This window comes from Meleagris gallopavo, chromosome 1 (genome assembly GCF_905368555.1).
Source record: "Meleagris gallopavo chromosome 1, MGAL_WU_HG_1.1, whole genome shotgun sequence".
Taxonomy (NCBI): domain Eukaryota; kingdom Metazoa; phylum Chordata; class Aves; order Galliformes; family Phasianidae; genus Meleagris; species Meleagris gallopavo.
Genome location: NC_139404.1, coordinates 165436097 through 165450588, shown reverse-complemented (window position 1 = coordinate 165450588; position 14492 = coordinate 165436097). Strand labels below are relative to the sequence as shown.

The 14492-nt window shown below is 40.7% G+C and overlaps 1 protein-coding gene across 2 annotated transcripts; it reads right to left on the bottom strand.

Annotated features, from left to right (window-relative positions):
* Nucleotides 1-328: 328 nt before the first annotated feature.
* GPALPP1 (GPALPP motifs containing 1) lies at nt 329-14489 on the bottom strand. Of its 2 annotated transcripts, none has more exons than XM_019612152.3 (8): nt 14345-14489; nt 11228-11372; nt 9867-9962; nt 5682-5787; nt 3273-3407; nt 2888-3052; nt 2234-2332; nt 329-661 (listed from the first exon to the last, which is right to left on the bottom strand). In XM_019612152.3, exons 1-8 carry the CDS (start codon nt 14427-14429, stop codon nt 443-445), a joined length of 1050 nt encoding a protein of 349 aa, XP_019467697.2. In that variant the 5' UTR covers nt 14430-14489; the 3' UTR covers nt 329-442. The 2 variants fall into 2 exon arrangements, with proteins under 2 accessions (XP_019467697.2, XP_085071951.1); XM_085215825.1 differs by having other exon boundaries at nt 11228-11366; nt 14345-14468.
* Between the last annotated feature and the right edge of the window lie 3 nt (nt 14490-14492).

The window sequence follows — 14492 nt, the reverse complement described above, 5'->3', positions numbered from 1 at the left end:
ACAAGCCTAAAGGGGATTTTTGCACAAACTTCAGGTCAGGCTCAGCAAGTATACCTTAAGAATGGTAAAAGAAAAGAGGAAACTGTTAATTCCACTCCAAGATAAATTTTAAAACTCCTTAAAGTAATATTTTAATTAATTATCTTTATGCTAGCAAAAAAAAAAAACCCACCCTTAACAAAACGCATACTAAAAAGCCTTAGCAAGTTCACTTTTTCTGTAGTTTCCTTCTTTCTTTCTTTTTTGTTTTTAATACTAGCACCTTCCTCAGTCACCTTAGTTTTAGTACAGATGACCCTCCATAGTAAAGTATTCACAGACAACTAAAACTAGTTAAACATCAGGATATTTATTTTGCGTACAAATATTTACAGAAAAAAAATACTTAAAAAATTAAGTATTCAAATCTCAATTGACTTCAAAAAAGCTTCATGCTTTTACCTTATAAAAACATATTGCCTTTACTGTGCTCAAATTTAGAATTCAGATCCCTGGATTTTCTTATCAGGGCTTTCTTCTGTGCTTCATCAAATCGAATGACTTTGAGATCCTGCTCTCGGTCAAACGGCCTTCTCTCCTGAGGTTTGTTCTTTTCTTCAGATGCTTTGCTCTTCAGCTTTTTCTGATGTATATCCATGAGAGACTCTGATCGCTTTGACTCCTGTACAAGTAGGAAGAAAGAGGAGGGAAGAAATTACTACAAAATATTAACAGTGCACTGAAAATCCAAATGGAGAGATTGGCCAGGAATTAGAAAGAAAAAAAAAAAAGAGACCTTATCAACTGGAAAACAGAATGTTGAATTTGGCATGCAGAAAGAACATATACTCTCATCTGTGCAAAGTAAGATACACATAATTCACTGTCACTGATGTTAAAAATACCCCTAATGTTCTCGAATCTCCACAATATAAATGCAAAAGAAACATATAAGATGCTCTGCCATGGGTAGCAGAAAGACAACAAACCAAAAAAGATGCTAAAATATGCATCCTGTTTCTTGTGCACTTTCTCTAAACATCTGGTTTCGGAACACACAATCTGTATTCAGAAGGTTCATTTCCCTTCGCCCTCTACTTCCTCACACACAGTAATAATTCATATATGACATAGGAAAGGATTCTTATGGAAAACAGAAGGTGGACAGTACTTACCTACGGTGTAACTGCATCAGTGTTGACAGAATTGCACCAGAAAATGTATATGGTACCAGCACTAGCTAACTAACACTAAGAAACTATTATGCAATTTTTAGAGAGAACTCCATTAATCTTAGAACAGTGTTTTATTCTGCAGTGATACAGAACAAAACTCAAGGTTTTACACAGAAGTTACTCTACTATCATGGTAATGACAGAAAAGACAATTTTAGAATATCCCTAGTGGGGCTTAAGGACCCTTAAGGATCATCAGGTCAGACAGTATGCTAATAGTTCTGGGTTTGCAGGCCTGTAAGTCAAGAGAGACATGTGATTTAATGAACCACAAATAAATTATTAAAAGTGACAGATAAACTTCAATCTTGTAATATAAGCCAAGGCTGCCCTTCTCAAGTTAATTATACTCTCAAGAGACCTGACTGCCTTCCTGAAGACTTCAGGCCATAAATCAGGGAAGAAAAGGAAAGAGCAGCTGAAAGGCAGGCAAGCCTCCATATCCTCTAGTGGACAGGGCTGGCAGCCAGACAAGTGAATTTGACGCAGAGATCAAGTTTTCAGTAATCAACATCTGCCTGTGAAAATTAATTGCTTCTGTACAGGTTGAGAAAAACTTCACGTAATAATGCTGTTATAATGAGGCAGTGAGGCAGCTGATTATAGCATTTATCTGCCCATGAAGCTTCTTTTGGGTTAATGTGTATTTTGTCCTACAAGCTAAACTCTTTACTGTTTTCTTTTTCTTCTTGGGTAATTCAATGAAGTAAGGTAATATTTGAATCAAGCACCAACCAAGTCCAGATCCGAGGATAATTTAAGTAAAATACAGCCTTACACTGGGACAATACACACAAAATGCTACTCTGTCACATTGTCTGCAGCAGCTTAAGGACACAATCCTGCTCTTGTTGAAATCAATGGCAAATATTCTAATGACTTAAACAGTAGGTCTGGGGCTTAAGGGGAAGAATATAGTGGTATCACCATGGAAACCAGCAGTACTAGCAATGAGAACAAAAAAAAAGTGAAGAATTGAAGAAAATGCACAAAAGGAAGTATTATGATATTGCACTTACATTATATGAAGTCACCTGCTCAACAAGTCTCTTGTCTCTCCCAGATAATACAATTTCTTCATTATCCTTACTGGTTGACTTCTTTGCTTCTTCTCTTTCCTGATGAGTGGAAACAAATTACACACTACATTTATCAGAATGCCTGAAGTATAAAGAAAATAAATCTATATTTACTTTAATTAAATCTGAAGGGCAGAGGCCACCAGATATTTTTTTGCTCAGCTTGACAGAAGAAGAAAGTGGACACACTAATTGGAAATTCAATGAGCTGACACAGAGTAACTGACTACTGCAACAAGAGAGGGAGCAAATGAAAACCAAAATGGTAATTTCCCCTGTTTTATCTTTAAGACTCAATTAATGAGTTTTGGTAACAGAGAGAAAAAAATGCAAAGATATTTTCAATTGAGAAATCAGATTTGTTTTCACAAAATACCAACAACAAATCTGAATGCTACAGGTAGCATACAGATATATATATGATGGCAGAATACGTGTGTATGTATATATGCTTATATTAAAACATTACACAGATGTGAACATTTATTCATATTTACATGAATATGAATACATTTTTCACACACACATGTATATATGTGATGATCATATATATGTTATACATAAAAATACGTGTACAAGTGAATAAATGCTCACCTTGGCTTTTCTCTCTCTGTCAGCTGGAGTATCTGTCCACACAGACCTATCACCCGATTTGTCTTCAGCTCTTCTCTTGAATGTTCTTGGTCCAAATCCAAAGCTTTTCAGCTCAGGTGGAAGTTCCGTCATCCACGATTCCCTTGTAACTTGCTTGGGTTCATCCTTTACAAAAGAACGAAGGTAAAAGAAACACAAGCAGACAACCAATACCCATCATCTGGACCTCTGAGCTTCCAGCAGAAATCATCATTTTTTCTTTGTATTCACAATTGCAACCACTTTAGCATCACAAGCAGAACTGTGGATGAGAGCATCTTTGCAAACCCAAAAAATCCACAAATACAAAGCAGCAAAATATTAGAAATGAAAAAATCCAACTTACGCTGTCTGCTGAGGTAAGTTTCTCCTTCATTCTCTGAGCTCTGCGTTCAAATTCTTGAGTCACATCAGACTCCACTGGTTCTTTTGCAGGCATTGGGCCTATAATGTTGTCTTCTTCCTCGCTACTATCCGTTGTCTTCCAAAAACAAAACATTTCTCTTAATCATACTGTTACGACCCTGAAGAAACACTTCAGTTTTATAGAATTATTTTATCTAGGAGAGCCCGATGAACCTGCCTACCCAGTAACAAAATCTTAGTTAACAAATCTGTGTGAGACCTCCTCAAGTATGTGAATACAGATACTTAGCATCCATGTTTCCCAAAATCTCACTTCTTCTCTGAGACAAAAACACTGGTAAACATAGTAGCAATATACAATAGTGTGCTGCTACTTCATGCTGCTCTTCATGCAGCCCTGTAGCCTGTAGTGCAGGAGGCAAGCTGGCAGGTAGCAAGAGACACAGCAGTGTATAGCTGTGGACTACAAGGTGCAAGAAGAGGATCATTCAAATTTAAATGGCTGCGTGACTGGTAGCATCAAATAGAGAAAGGCAGAGGATGCTGAGAAATAACTGGTCATTTATAAACACAAACAATTAAAGTAGGTAACACCAGTTTATCTTATAATTGTGTAAAAAGTATTTGCATGGTCAAATTTTCACTAATGACCACTGCATTACTGCTTTAGGGAATTAGGGGACTGCATTCTCTCTTTGTTTTTATTTTCTAAATAAGGAGCTGGTGGAAAAGAAGAATAACTACTTTTAGAAAACAAGCTAGTATAACAAAGCCCTCTCCTTGTTCACAAATTAAAAAAATGCAAAAATACACAGCTTTCATAATAAATTGCATTGTAAAGTGGTTGAGGATAAAAGACACTCCATGCTGGGCTTTAATCGAGGAAGCGTGTCTCATTTCCTTCCTCATGTCTTAAGTTCAATTCACTCCATTACCCTGTGCCTCAAACGAGATGCAATTTAAAACAACTGCCCCCATGTTTGGAGAGGAAATTGATATAAAGTGAAGAGTCAGCAGGGAATAAACCGTCTGTAGAGGTGTATTGAAATAAAAAAACAGCAAAACAAGACCAGAACAACAACAAAATTAGTCATCATTTTCAAAGGGCAAAAATAAAAAAGAATATATTCAAAAAGAAAAAAACAAAAAACAAAAAAACAAAAAAATCCCAACAAAATAAACTAACTTCTACCTGACAAGCTGATGCTAGAAGATGTGTTCAGGAGAAAGAACACTTTTTTGGTTTGTTTGTAAGATGTACGAACAGACCAGTTTTGACATCCCTGCCTCAAGAGATTTGTCATTATGGTAAATTGCTTAATCGTTATTTGCAGTTATAAGATGATGTGTATCTAAAAAATGTCAGGCAATCATTCTTCATGATAGACTGTGACAGCTCTCACTGTAGGAGGTCGGAGAATGACATACATCGCAAATACTCATCGAAAAGTGAAGCTTCAAAGCAGCTGTTGGCTCCCCTCACATAGTGTCTGGGGAGCTAAACTTAAAGAAAACCTAAGTATTCTAGAAAAATGAGAAGCAGAATAACAATGGAGATGAGTTAATTTTCACAATAAATTGATATTTACTTTATTACAGCACGAGAACAATTGAATCACCTAAACACTGGTACCCAGTGCCATTTTGGATGCCTTAAAGCATCCTACTCAAGAAGGCTGAGAGTTTCTTTTGGATAAATGTATTTAACATCTCCACTAGCAAGCAACTTAAGGAGGTGAAGATATGGGAAATAATCAGCCCTTCTCTCTTCCCCCACCTCAATCAACAAAAGAATAAAACATTAAATTATAGGTAACCATTTTTATTCTAGCAGGTCTCAATGTTTTCAATAATTTTCACCCAGAGGGTGGTGAGGCACTGGAACAGGTTGCCCAAGGAGGTTGTGGATGCCCCATCCCTGGAGGCATTCAAGGCCAGGCTGGATGTGGCTCTGGGCAGCCTGGTCTGGTAGTTGGCAACCCTGCACACAGCAGGGGTTGAAACTAGATGATCATTGTGGTCCTTTTCAACCCAGGCCATTCTATGATTCTATGATCTGAACTTTGCTATAATGTTCACTGGTAAAGGACACATTACACTGAAATAAAGAATGGGAAAAAATGAAGGAGAAGTATTGTGACTACAATTTAGGATGCCTACATCACTTGCATTCAGCGCACCATCAGTCTAACAGTAAAATCACAACAAACCAGACCAGCACGTTTCTTTTTTAGGCTTACTTATGTTTCAGTATTTAATGCAGACACCTTCTGGTCTAAAATTAAACTGTCATGCAGAAAAGTATGTCTGGTAGAGTTCTTCAGGCTCCTGCTTGTTTAAGCATTTTGCATAACTTGTACTCAAACAAAAGACTCCTGATCTCACCAACCTGGGTGAATTGTGATGAAGCAGATGGTCCTATTGAAGATCTGTTACTCCCAGTGTCCTGTGCAGATTTCCTAAAGCCAGGCGGTAATGCAGGACCTATGATAGGCCTCAAGTAGAAAAGAAACAATTTTATTATTACTTTTTTAGTTGGAAAGAGGAATAAGAAAAAGAACCATCGTGGACAGTATATTAAATGGACATCCTATCGCTTGCTAAAGAAATAATGAAAAGATTAATTTAAAAATTAAAACAAAGTGTTGTTCTGTAATTCTTCTTCCTTGCGATGGCAAGTATGCCTCCTGTGTGTTCACTACAGAAATGTGCATAAGAACAGTCTGACTCTATTTTCCACAGGGACCTCTGCAGACAGCTGGAATGCAAGATAACTGGAAATGTCATGGCACGTAGTCATGGAAATCCACTCTTCTTCCCTAGCTTCTAGCTTCAGATTCAAAAGCAATGAAAGGTGGGAGGCCATGTATATGCATACAAACACAAACTACCTTTTCTCTAGCAACAAAGCTGGTTTTGCTCATTTGTGTCTCACGCTATGGTTTTGCTGCTCTTTAAAACATAAAAATAAGAGCAGTGTGCTGATTCAAGTTTGTTTTCCCTTGGAGGTAGAAGAGAGGAAAAGAAAGGTTTTGTAATCCCTTGTAACTTCGCCAATTTGTTTTTTGAAACTCAGCAAGCAGTATGATAATTCAATTGTCTCCAGGGACACAGGAAGGTGAGAATTTATTCTCAATGGTGAAAACAGTTCAAAGTATACTACAAACTGTGCCTGCAGTGCTGAAAAGACCTCAGTAGAGAAGCTCCTCTTTTAATAATCACCACCATATTCCTCAGGACTAATAAAAATGCAAACAATCATCACCTGAAGAAATATCCCAGTGAAGTATCCTCCCAATCTATCAGACAGAGACTTGATTTATTATGATCTCCAGTCTCAGAGATTTTCAGCAATCAAAAGTAACACAACGTGAATCGAATTATTCTAATTACGGTCTACTAACTCAAGTATAATCTAATCAGCACAGCCCTGCTGTAGTGATGTTATTATTGGGTTTGAGGAGAGGAAATAAAAAGCAGAAAATCCTGCCAGAAAGACAGCCACATCCAGCCAGCCACAAGCAATACATGTGAGCTCGGGCCATGGCAAGGGCACTGGTGAGGATTTCAAACCCAGGCAGGAGGCCTAGGCTGAATCTGAAGTTCCATCCCCACCTAGCTGCTGTAAAGAAGAAACAGTTTTTAAGTTTCTCTCTTCCTTTCTGACTGTTTGCTTGTTAAGATTGGGTTTTAGGGTCCTAATATAAAGATACTGAAGTTAAACCCATGCAGATACAGCCAAAATAATCTTTTATTTTAGCACGCAGTTAACTTTATTTCGAGAGGAAAGGGAGTTAACCGAACTATAAAAGATTTCTACTAAAATACACAGAAACATCTCTGCTGTGGGCTGTATCGCTGCAACTTGTGAAAAGAAGCAGATCTCAAGTACTCTGACTTGCTTCTGTCACAGCTCAAAGGCTCTTCCAAGGAATAGACAAATGGTTCCCAACTCGTCCCTCCCACGCTGCCTGTTTCTCTGCTTTTTTCCACATGAATAACCCTGTTGCTCAGGTCTTTCCTCAGCAGCACAGAGCTGACACGAGCCCTGACAGCTTCCTGGATGGCCAAACACATTCTGAGCAGTGAGGCAGATCTAATTCCAACTCTTAAATGTATTTTTTCTGCTGTTAGTAACTCTGGTACTTATTTACGCTGATCCAGAAGAAAAATACTAACTTACCAAGAATTTCACTTAATAATACAAGATTTCATACATGGCAAAGAACACTTTCCTGCTGCTGGGTTATGAGTCCTTGCTAAAGCCAGCAAGAAGACAGGCATGTCAGCATTCTCCTGATGTTTAACTTAAAAAAAAAACAACACAAAAATCATTAAAATAACCTTCGCTCTTTATCTCGATCCATGGATTCTTCTGGAAGCTTTACAAGTACTGTACCTCTGTCTAACATTGATAAGTAGCAAGATCCTTTCTGAAATTGAAGGAAATCTGTTCATACATGTTTTTTTAAGCTGAAATGATTCAAGCAATTTTTAAAGAGCTGCAACTTCCCACACAGGCTGCTCTTAATTATGAATATTTGTTTTGACAAGTCTGGAAAAGATACAATGGAATAAAAGCTTTTCTAAAAGAATGAGTAACTCACAAGGAGCTAAGAAACAGTGTATCTATATATTGAAACATGTACTCTTGTATTTGCTTCAGTTATTCAGGTCTAAGTTGGCAGCTGGCAATCCACTCACTCCAAGGGACAATGCAGGGGGAGACAGCAGCGCTGTGTCTACACCCTGCACAGCTCATGCTCCCACGTGTGTCAGTACTAGCAGACAGCCAGGTGTATGGGGGTGGAAGACAGACAAGGCTCGTCCTACACATCGCACCTTGCCCACCTATTCATGGAAATGGGTTGGTGCCAACAGCTCTGCTCAATCTGTGTGTGAGGAGCTGGTGTGTGATGAGCTAGGACAGAAGAGCTAGGAAGAGCAGACTCTTCCCTCTGAATTCCCACCCCTGGAGGCATTCAAGGTCATGCTGGATGTGGCTCTGGGCAGCCTGGTCTGGTGGTTGGCGACCCTGCACATAGCAGGGGGGTTGAAACGAGATGATCATTGTGGTCCTTTTCAACCCAGGCCGTTCTATGATTCTGTGAATTAAATGCGAGCTATCCACTAGTTTGGAAGAGAACTGCTTAGTAGAAAAAGAAGTTGGGTGTAAGCATACAGCAGTTCTGAGCATACAAGATGTGTGAGCACCTGTGTCATCTCTCACCTTCAAATTACAAGCTACCTCTTCATTTTTCCTCTTTTCCTTTGCACGCTTTGACACAATCCTTTACAATGTGAGTTTTCACATGAAGAAAAAAAAAATCAAGAAAGCAGGAAGTTTACCTCAGCTGCTATTAAATGCAACAAGAATTTCTTTGTGCTTTACTAGAAAACACATTATTTTTGGTAGCTACCTACATTTTATAACAAAAGAACACATTCTGTATATGTGAAAGGTAAGAAAGAGAGCAGTTCCTCCTGCTGCTTTGAAAACTCCAAATGAGCCTGCTGAGCATGACACCTTGTAATCACAAGTGAGTCTGTCTGTTACAGCAAAGTATGGCCAAAAAAGACATGGAAAGGTTACTTCCAAATAACTGTAGGTCAACACATTCAGGTTTCCTGAACTGCTGCCAAGCACCATGAAAATTAATCCAAACTAAAAAAAAAATCTATTTTAAAAATTGCTTGCAGAAAGAACGTTGTACACAGCTTGAGAACAAATTGAGTCACCTCCCTAGCACTGAACACCCATACCTGACAGGTAGCTCTTGATTTATTTCATCTATCAGCTCTCTATTGCTCTGGGGAAGATAACAGTGATCAAGGGACTTTAATGGTACCTTTCATCAGTAAATGCTTCCTTGGAAGTGCTGATTTCAGTATGGGCTATTTCTAATGATAGAAGGAAGTGCATAGATCGATGCAAAACTGGGAGGCTGTGAGACACTGTTAAATCCTGCATGGACAATCCATAAACAGTTTTCTTTTTTAGGTATTTTGTAATTATCTGCCATCAAACAGAAAGCTTCCTGAAAGAGGCTATAAGTAATGCTTATTTGGTTAGACATGACAACCTGCTTTCTAGAAACCTACACCATTCAGATACGTTTCCTACCTAGAGAATGGTAAAATATAATCCTTGGTGCATTAGCAAGAGACACTTACAATCATCTGCATTGTTTTACAGCACACAAGAGCTAACTGCCCTACTCCCTCCCAGCCCAAGAATGAGCCACACAAGTAAGGGTCCCTGCAGCATCAATTTGTTTCCTGCACTGATCCAAGACCTATGATAGGAAATGGAAGAAATGTGACATTCAAAGTATAAATCAGACAATTGACATTTTTTCTTTTTCTCTCCGGTTTTTTAAATAGTACTAACAGGGCTGTGTGTTCTGCTTCAAGGGAATGCTGCTCTTGTTCTCAAAAATGTGGAGGAAGCAATTTCAATCACCTGAATCTGAAACGAACAATTGAAGTGTTCTCTATTAGGGACACAAAATATTGTATGTAAAATAATTATCTTTTAAGAAAAAGAGCCTGAATATAATTCCATTTTAATTACCTCTCTGGGGAATCATCCTCTTTTTTAAACCCAGGAGGAAGAGCAGGCCCAAAAAAGCCATCATCATCATCATTTTCCTGAATTCTTTTTGGCTTCCTGCAAAGATAAAGACTTCAGTTAATAATTACCTTGACATGCAGAGCAATTATCTACATTTTAAAAAAGGAAAAAATAAAACATAAAAGGATGTCAGACAGTCTTGTGTACTAAATAGCTTGCTGTTACCACGGAAACAGTGCAAAATGATCCAAAATAATTTGAAGCAATTAAAAATTTGGGAGCGTAAGCTTTGCTTCAGAAATGGTTTGACATCTAGGCAAAAAAACCCCAACAAAACAACGAAAACATTAGGAGTGCTTTTACAGGAGAAAGAAGACTAATATGATGTTAAAATAATATTTCTATTTACAAAGCAGTTTTAAATTCAGCGCAGTTATTTCTGCAATTGTATACAGCTGTCTGCATTTTGACTATCTTTCACAGTTTAGTTCAACCAAACTGAAAAGCTGTTGAGTAAGACAACAGGAGAAAAGTGAGTAATATTTACCCTAACACACAAAGACAGCACAACATTCTTCAAGTCTCTTACACAGGGCCAAATAGAAACACCAAGTTCTCAGCACAGCAATTGTGAGTGATTAACCAGACAGACAGGAAGTATGTGCAAGCTTCTGCTACTTACTAAACAATTTTCATTCTAGTTGGTTTAACTTAGTACATAAATTTATACCCATAAATAAACAGTTCTTATGATCAAATGAGACAGCATGCTAGAAATGGGGTCAAACTCATGTACCAAATAACTTAAAGGGATTATAAGAAGTCTCTCCTCAGCAAATTAAGGGATTTATTGCTTAAATTGCAAAATGAAACTCATATGTGAAAACACACAGATCACATTTCCCTAAAATGCTTAGTTCTACGCTAAGGAGTCAGACAGGTGAGTTGATTTTTCTTGACCCCAATGATTGGGAGAATGGTTTCAAAAGAGAGGAGATTTAGATTAGATGTTAGGAGATATTTTGCTCAAGGGTTGATGACACAGGCACAGCTGCCCAGAGAAGCTGTGGGTGCCCCATCCCTGGAGGCGTTCAAAGCCAGGTTGGATAGAGCCCTGGGCAGCCTAAGCTGCTGGGAGGCACTGCCCAGGGCAGGGGGTTGGAACTGGATGGGCTTTGAGGTCCCTTCCAACCCAACCATCCTGTGATTCTGTGGTTCTATGAATATGGAAAGCACATCACCAAGTTTTAAGTAGAGTTTACCTTTTTGTTTATGTAACGCTGCTTCTCACATTATATACAGACACATTTCAGTTGCAATTTCTGCAACAACATAAAAACACAACCTGAGAACAGACTCACTTGGGTTGTGAAGCTCCTTCTGAATCCTCTCCAGAATCTCCACCTGTGTCTCTAGGCAGAGGAAGAGATTCAGAATCGTCGTCACTATCAGGAGCTTCTGAGCTGCTGCTGCTTCTGTAGTCCGGGGGCAATACTGGTCCTGCAACTGAGCACCCAAAGTTACAGGGGATATTTGTTAAACATTTCAGAGAATCATAGAATGGTCTGGGTTGAAAAGGACCACAGTGATCATCTCATTTCAACCCCCCTGCTATGTGCAGGGTTGCCAACCACCAGACCAGGCTGCTCAGAGCCACTTCCAGCCTGGCCTTGAATTCCTCCAGGGATGGGGCATCCACAAATTTCAAATGAGTGCTATCTGTCTTGGTACTCCTCAAACACCTGTCTCCCTGGAGGTTATTCCCAGTTTGATGATGCGTGAACAGCAGGCACAGAGCTCATCACGCTGCTGAAAAAGGGATGCCTCAGGCTCCTGGACATCTGTCAGAAGGCTGAGAATGGGGCTCTCATGCTCCAGCCAGCACTTTGCTCTCTGGAGTAAAGAGGAGGACGAGAAATCCCAGTTAAGGGGAGGTTCAGGCACTAATGCTGCTAACAGCTGTCTCCAGCAGCTATCATCAGTATGCATAGCTCCTGCTTGCATACTGTACATGAATATTGGTCTGACACTCATAACAAATGCCTTCCAGACAAGAGGCTTGATACAGGTACCCTCAGAGGCTTCTCGGACCCAGGGCAGCCCACACAAGGGCCAGCACAGTTCTGTACAGCACCAACAACCACCTGCTACCATGGAGATGTGACCATGCTGGTGATTTAATTCTGCCACGTACACACCATTCCTCCTCTTGATATTTCAAGCACTGAAGCTGAGACTGACAGGACAAAAAGCTGTTTGGTAAAAGGCATTGTTAACTATATGAATAGTCAAGGATTGAATGAAAACACGAAGTGCAATAAAGCCACCAAAAAGGAGGATAACAGTAAATTACATCTTTACCTAAGATTTTTTTATTTGATGGCACAAAGCAATACCTGATGCAGACTGATGTTCCATTGTTAGCTAACAAAAAGCAAGGCAGAAATTGAGACCTTCAGGTGAGCTTTACAAAGCTTTTATCTGTCTTTAGCAAAAGACACGGAGCCAGGAGAGTTCCCTAGTTATGATGCATCCAGATGGATCACCCACTTTGTTTTCTGATTTCACGAGATGGACCTTAGCCAGGACGTACAAATACATGTCATTGCTAAGAAGGAAAAACAAATCAATCAAACAAACAAAAAGTTAACAAAGCAAACAAAACTGTTCAATGGACGATGAACTGGTGGTAAGTTTGTACCCAGAGTGGTGGCCAACGTCTCAATGTCTGGATGGAGATTGGTGATGAGTGGTGTCTCTCAGGGGTCAGTACTGGGACCAGTGCTCTTTAATATCATTATCAATTACATCAACAGTGGGATTGAATGCACTCTCAGCAAGTTTCCAGGTGACATCAAGCTGTGTGGTGCAGTTGACATGCTGGAGGGACAGAATGATAGAGAGACCTAGACAGGCTTAAGCAGTCCAGGAGAACCTCGTGAGGTTCAACAAAACCAAGTGCAAAGTCTTGCACCTGGGTAGTAGCACCACACTATCAGGTGGGGGATGTAAGGGTAGAGCTGCTGAAAAGGACCTAGGGGTACTGGTGGATGGGAAGCTGGACACGAGCCAACAGCGTGCCATCACAGCCCAGAAAGCCAACTGTATCTCAGGCTGCATCAAACACAGCATGGCCAGCAGGGTGAGGGAGGTGATGCTGCCCCTCTTCTCTGTGCTGGTGCAGCCTCACCTGGAGTACTGTGTCCAGATGTGGAGTCCTCAGCACAGGAAAGCTGTGAACCCAATGGAGTGATTCCAGAAGAGGTCCACAAAAGTGATCTGAGAGACAGAATGCTTCTCCTATGAGGACAGGTTGAGAGAGCTGGGGCTGTTCAGGCTGGAGAAGAGAAAGCTCTGAGATGACCTGAGAGCAGCCTTTGAATATCTAAAGAGGGCTGTAAGAAAGAAGGGGACTTAGCAAACTCCTTAGCAGAGTCTATTGTGACAGAACAAGGGAAAATGCTTTCAAACTAAAAGAGGGAAGATTTAGATTGGATACAAAAAAAGTTTTTTTTACAATGTGGGTAGTGGGGCACTAGGCACTAGAACAGGTTGCCCCCTTCCTGGAGACATTCCAGGTAAGGCTCAGCACCTGATCTAGCTGTAGGTGTCCTTGTTCATTGCAGGGGAGTTGGACTAGGTAGCCTTTAAAGGCCCCTTCCAAGTCAAATGATTTTACGATTCTATGACAAACAAAAAAAGAAAACAACCCAGCCTAGTCTGTAAAGCTCAAGGTAAGAGAGAACCAACAGATGAATAATAAATAGCCATAAAGGCTCAAGAAGATGTGGCCTGAGAAAAAAAAAAAAAACCACAAGGTATTAAGAAGACAAACAAGCAAAAAAAAAAAAAAAACACTACAAGTTCTTTCTCCAGCAAACGAAGTGGAGCATCATTTGGTCTGAACAGAGGCAGGAGTTGGATGGAGCAAAGGGAGCAAACGGATGCAAGCTGAGAAATGGGTCATGGCTTTGTGAGCCAGAATTAACAGGGAAACCAATGCTGTGTAAGGAGGAGGCTGGTCCCATTGACATGTTGACAAACTCCAATGCTTTCTATTCCAATTCCTTCCCACTGTTGTCTCTGCCTTGCCAGAGAGCAAGCGTGTGTGGGCTGTGCAATCAGGCAGATCAAGAAATTTAGCAGACATAAAGATTACACTGCAAAAACCAGCACTGCCCTGAAAGAGCTGCTCGTACTTGGAACTGCTACCAAAATAAAGAGCCTGGTTCGGGAAGGAAATGGGCATTCATAGGCTGGGGATGGGGGAAAGAAGCAAAGCAGCAAGCAGAGCTGGATCTGACTGAAAAGCGCGTTTCACTGCTGCCCGGAGCGGCCATCCTCGCACTGCTACTCTGATTCGCCCTTCTGGTAGATGCTATGATGGTTCGGCACAGCAAGACGGCCGCACGCAGCCCGCGCCCTCCCCACGCCCCGCGCGGGCGGTGCCGCCCCCTCCTCTCAGCGCGGCGCCTCACCCTGGCCCAGCTCCTCATCCGGGTCCTCCTCGGCGCGGCGCGGGAAGCCGGGCGGCAACACAGGGCCGATCAGCTCGCGCGCCATGGCGAGGGGCGGGGGCGCGCCGGTGACGTCAGAGCAGCGCCGGCCCGGGAGGGTTTAACCCCG

What these genes read in the sequence shown, in the direction of transcription:
- GPALPP1 (XM_019612152.3), bottom strand. Translation starts at nt 14,429, where the DNA reads ATGGCGCGCGAGCTGATCGGCCCTGTGTTGCCGCCCGGCTTCCCGCGC. An exon ending in GGATGAGGAGCTGGGCCAGG is followed by an intron (nt 11,373 to 14,344) that starts GTGAGGCGCCGC and finishes TTGGGTGCTCAG; the next exon opens with TTGCAGGACCAGTATTGCCC. An exon ending in CTTCATCACAATTCACCCAG is followed by an intron (nt 3,408 to 5,681) that starts GTTGGTGAGATC and finishes TGTTTTTGGAAG; the next exon opens with ACAACGGATAGTAGCGAGGA.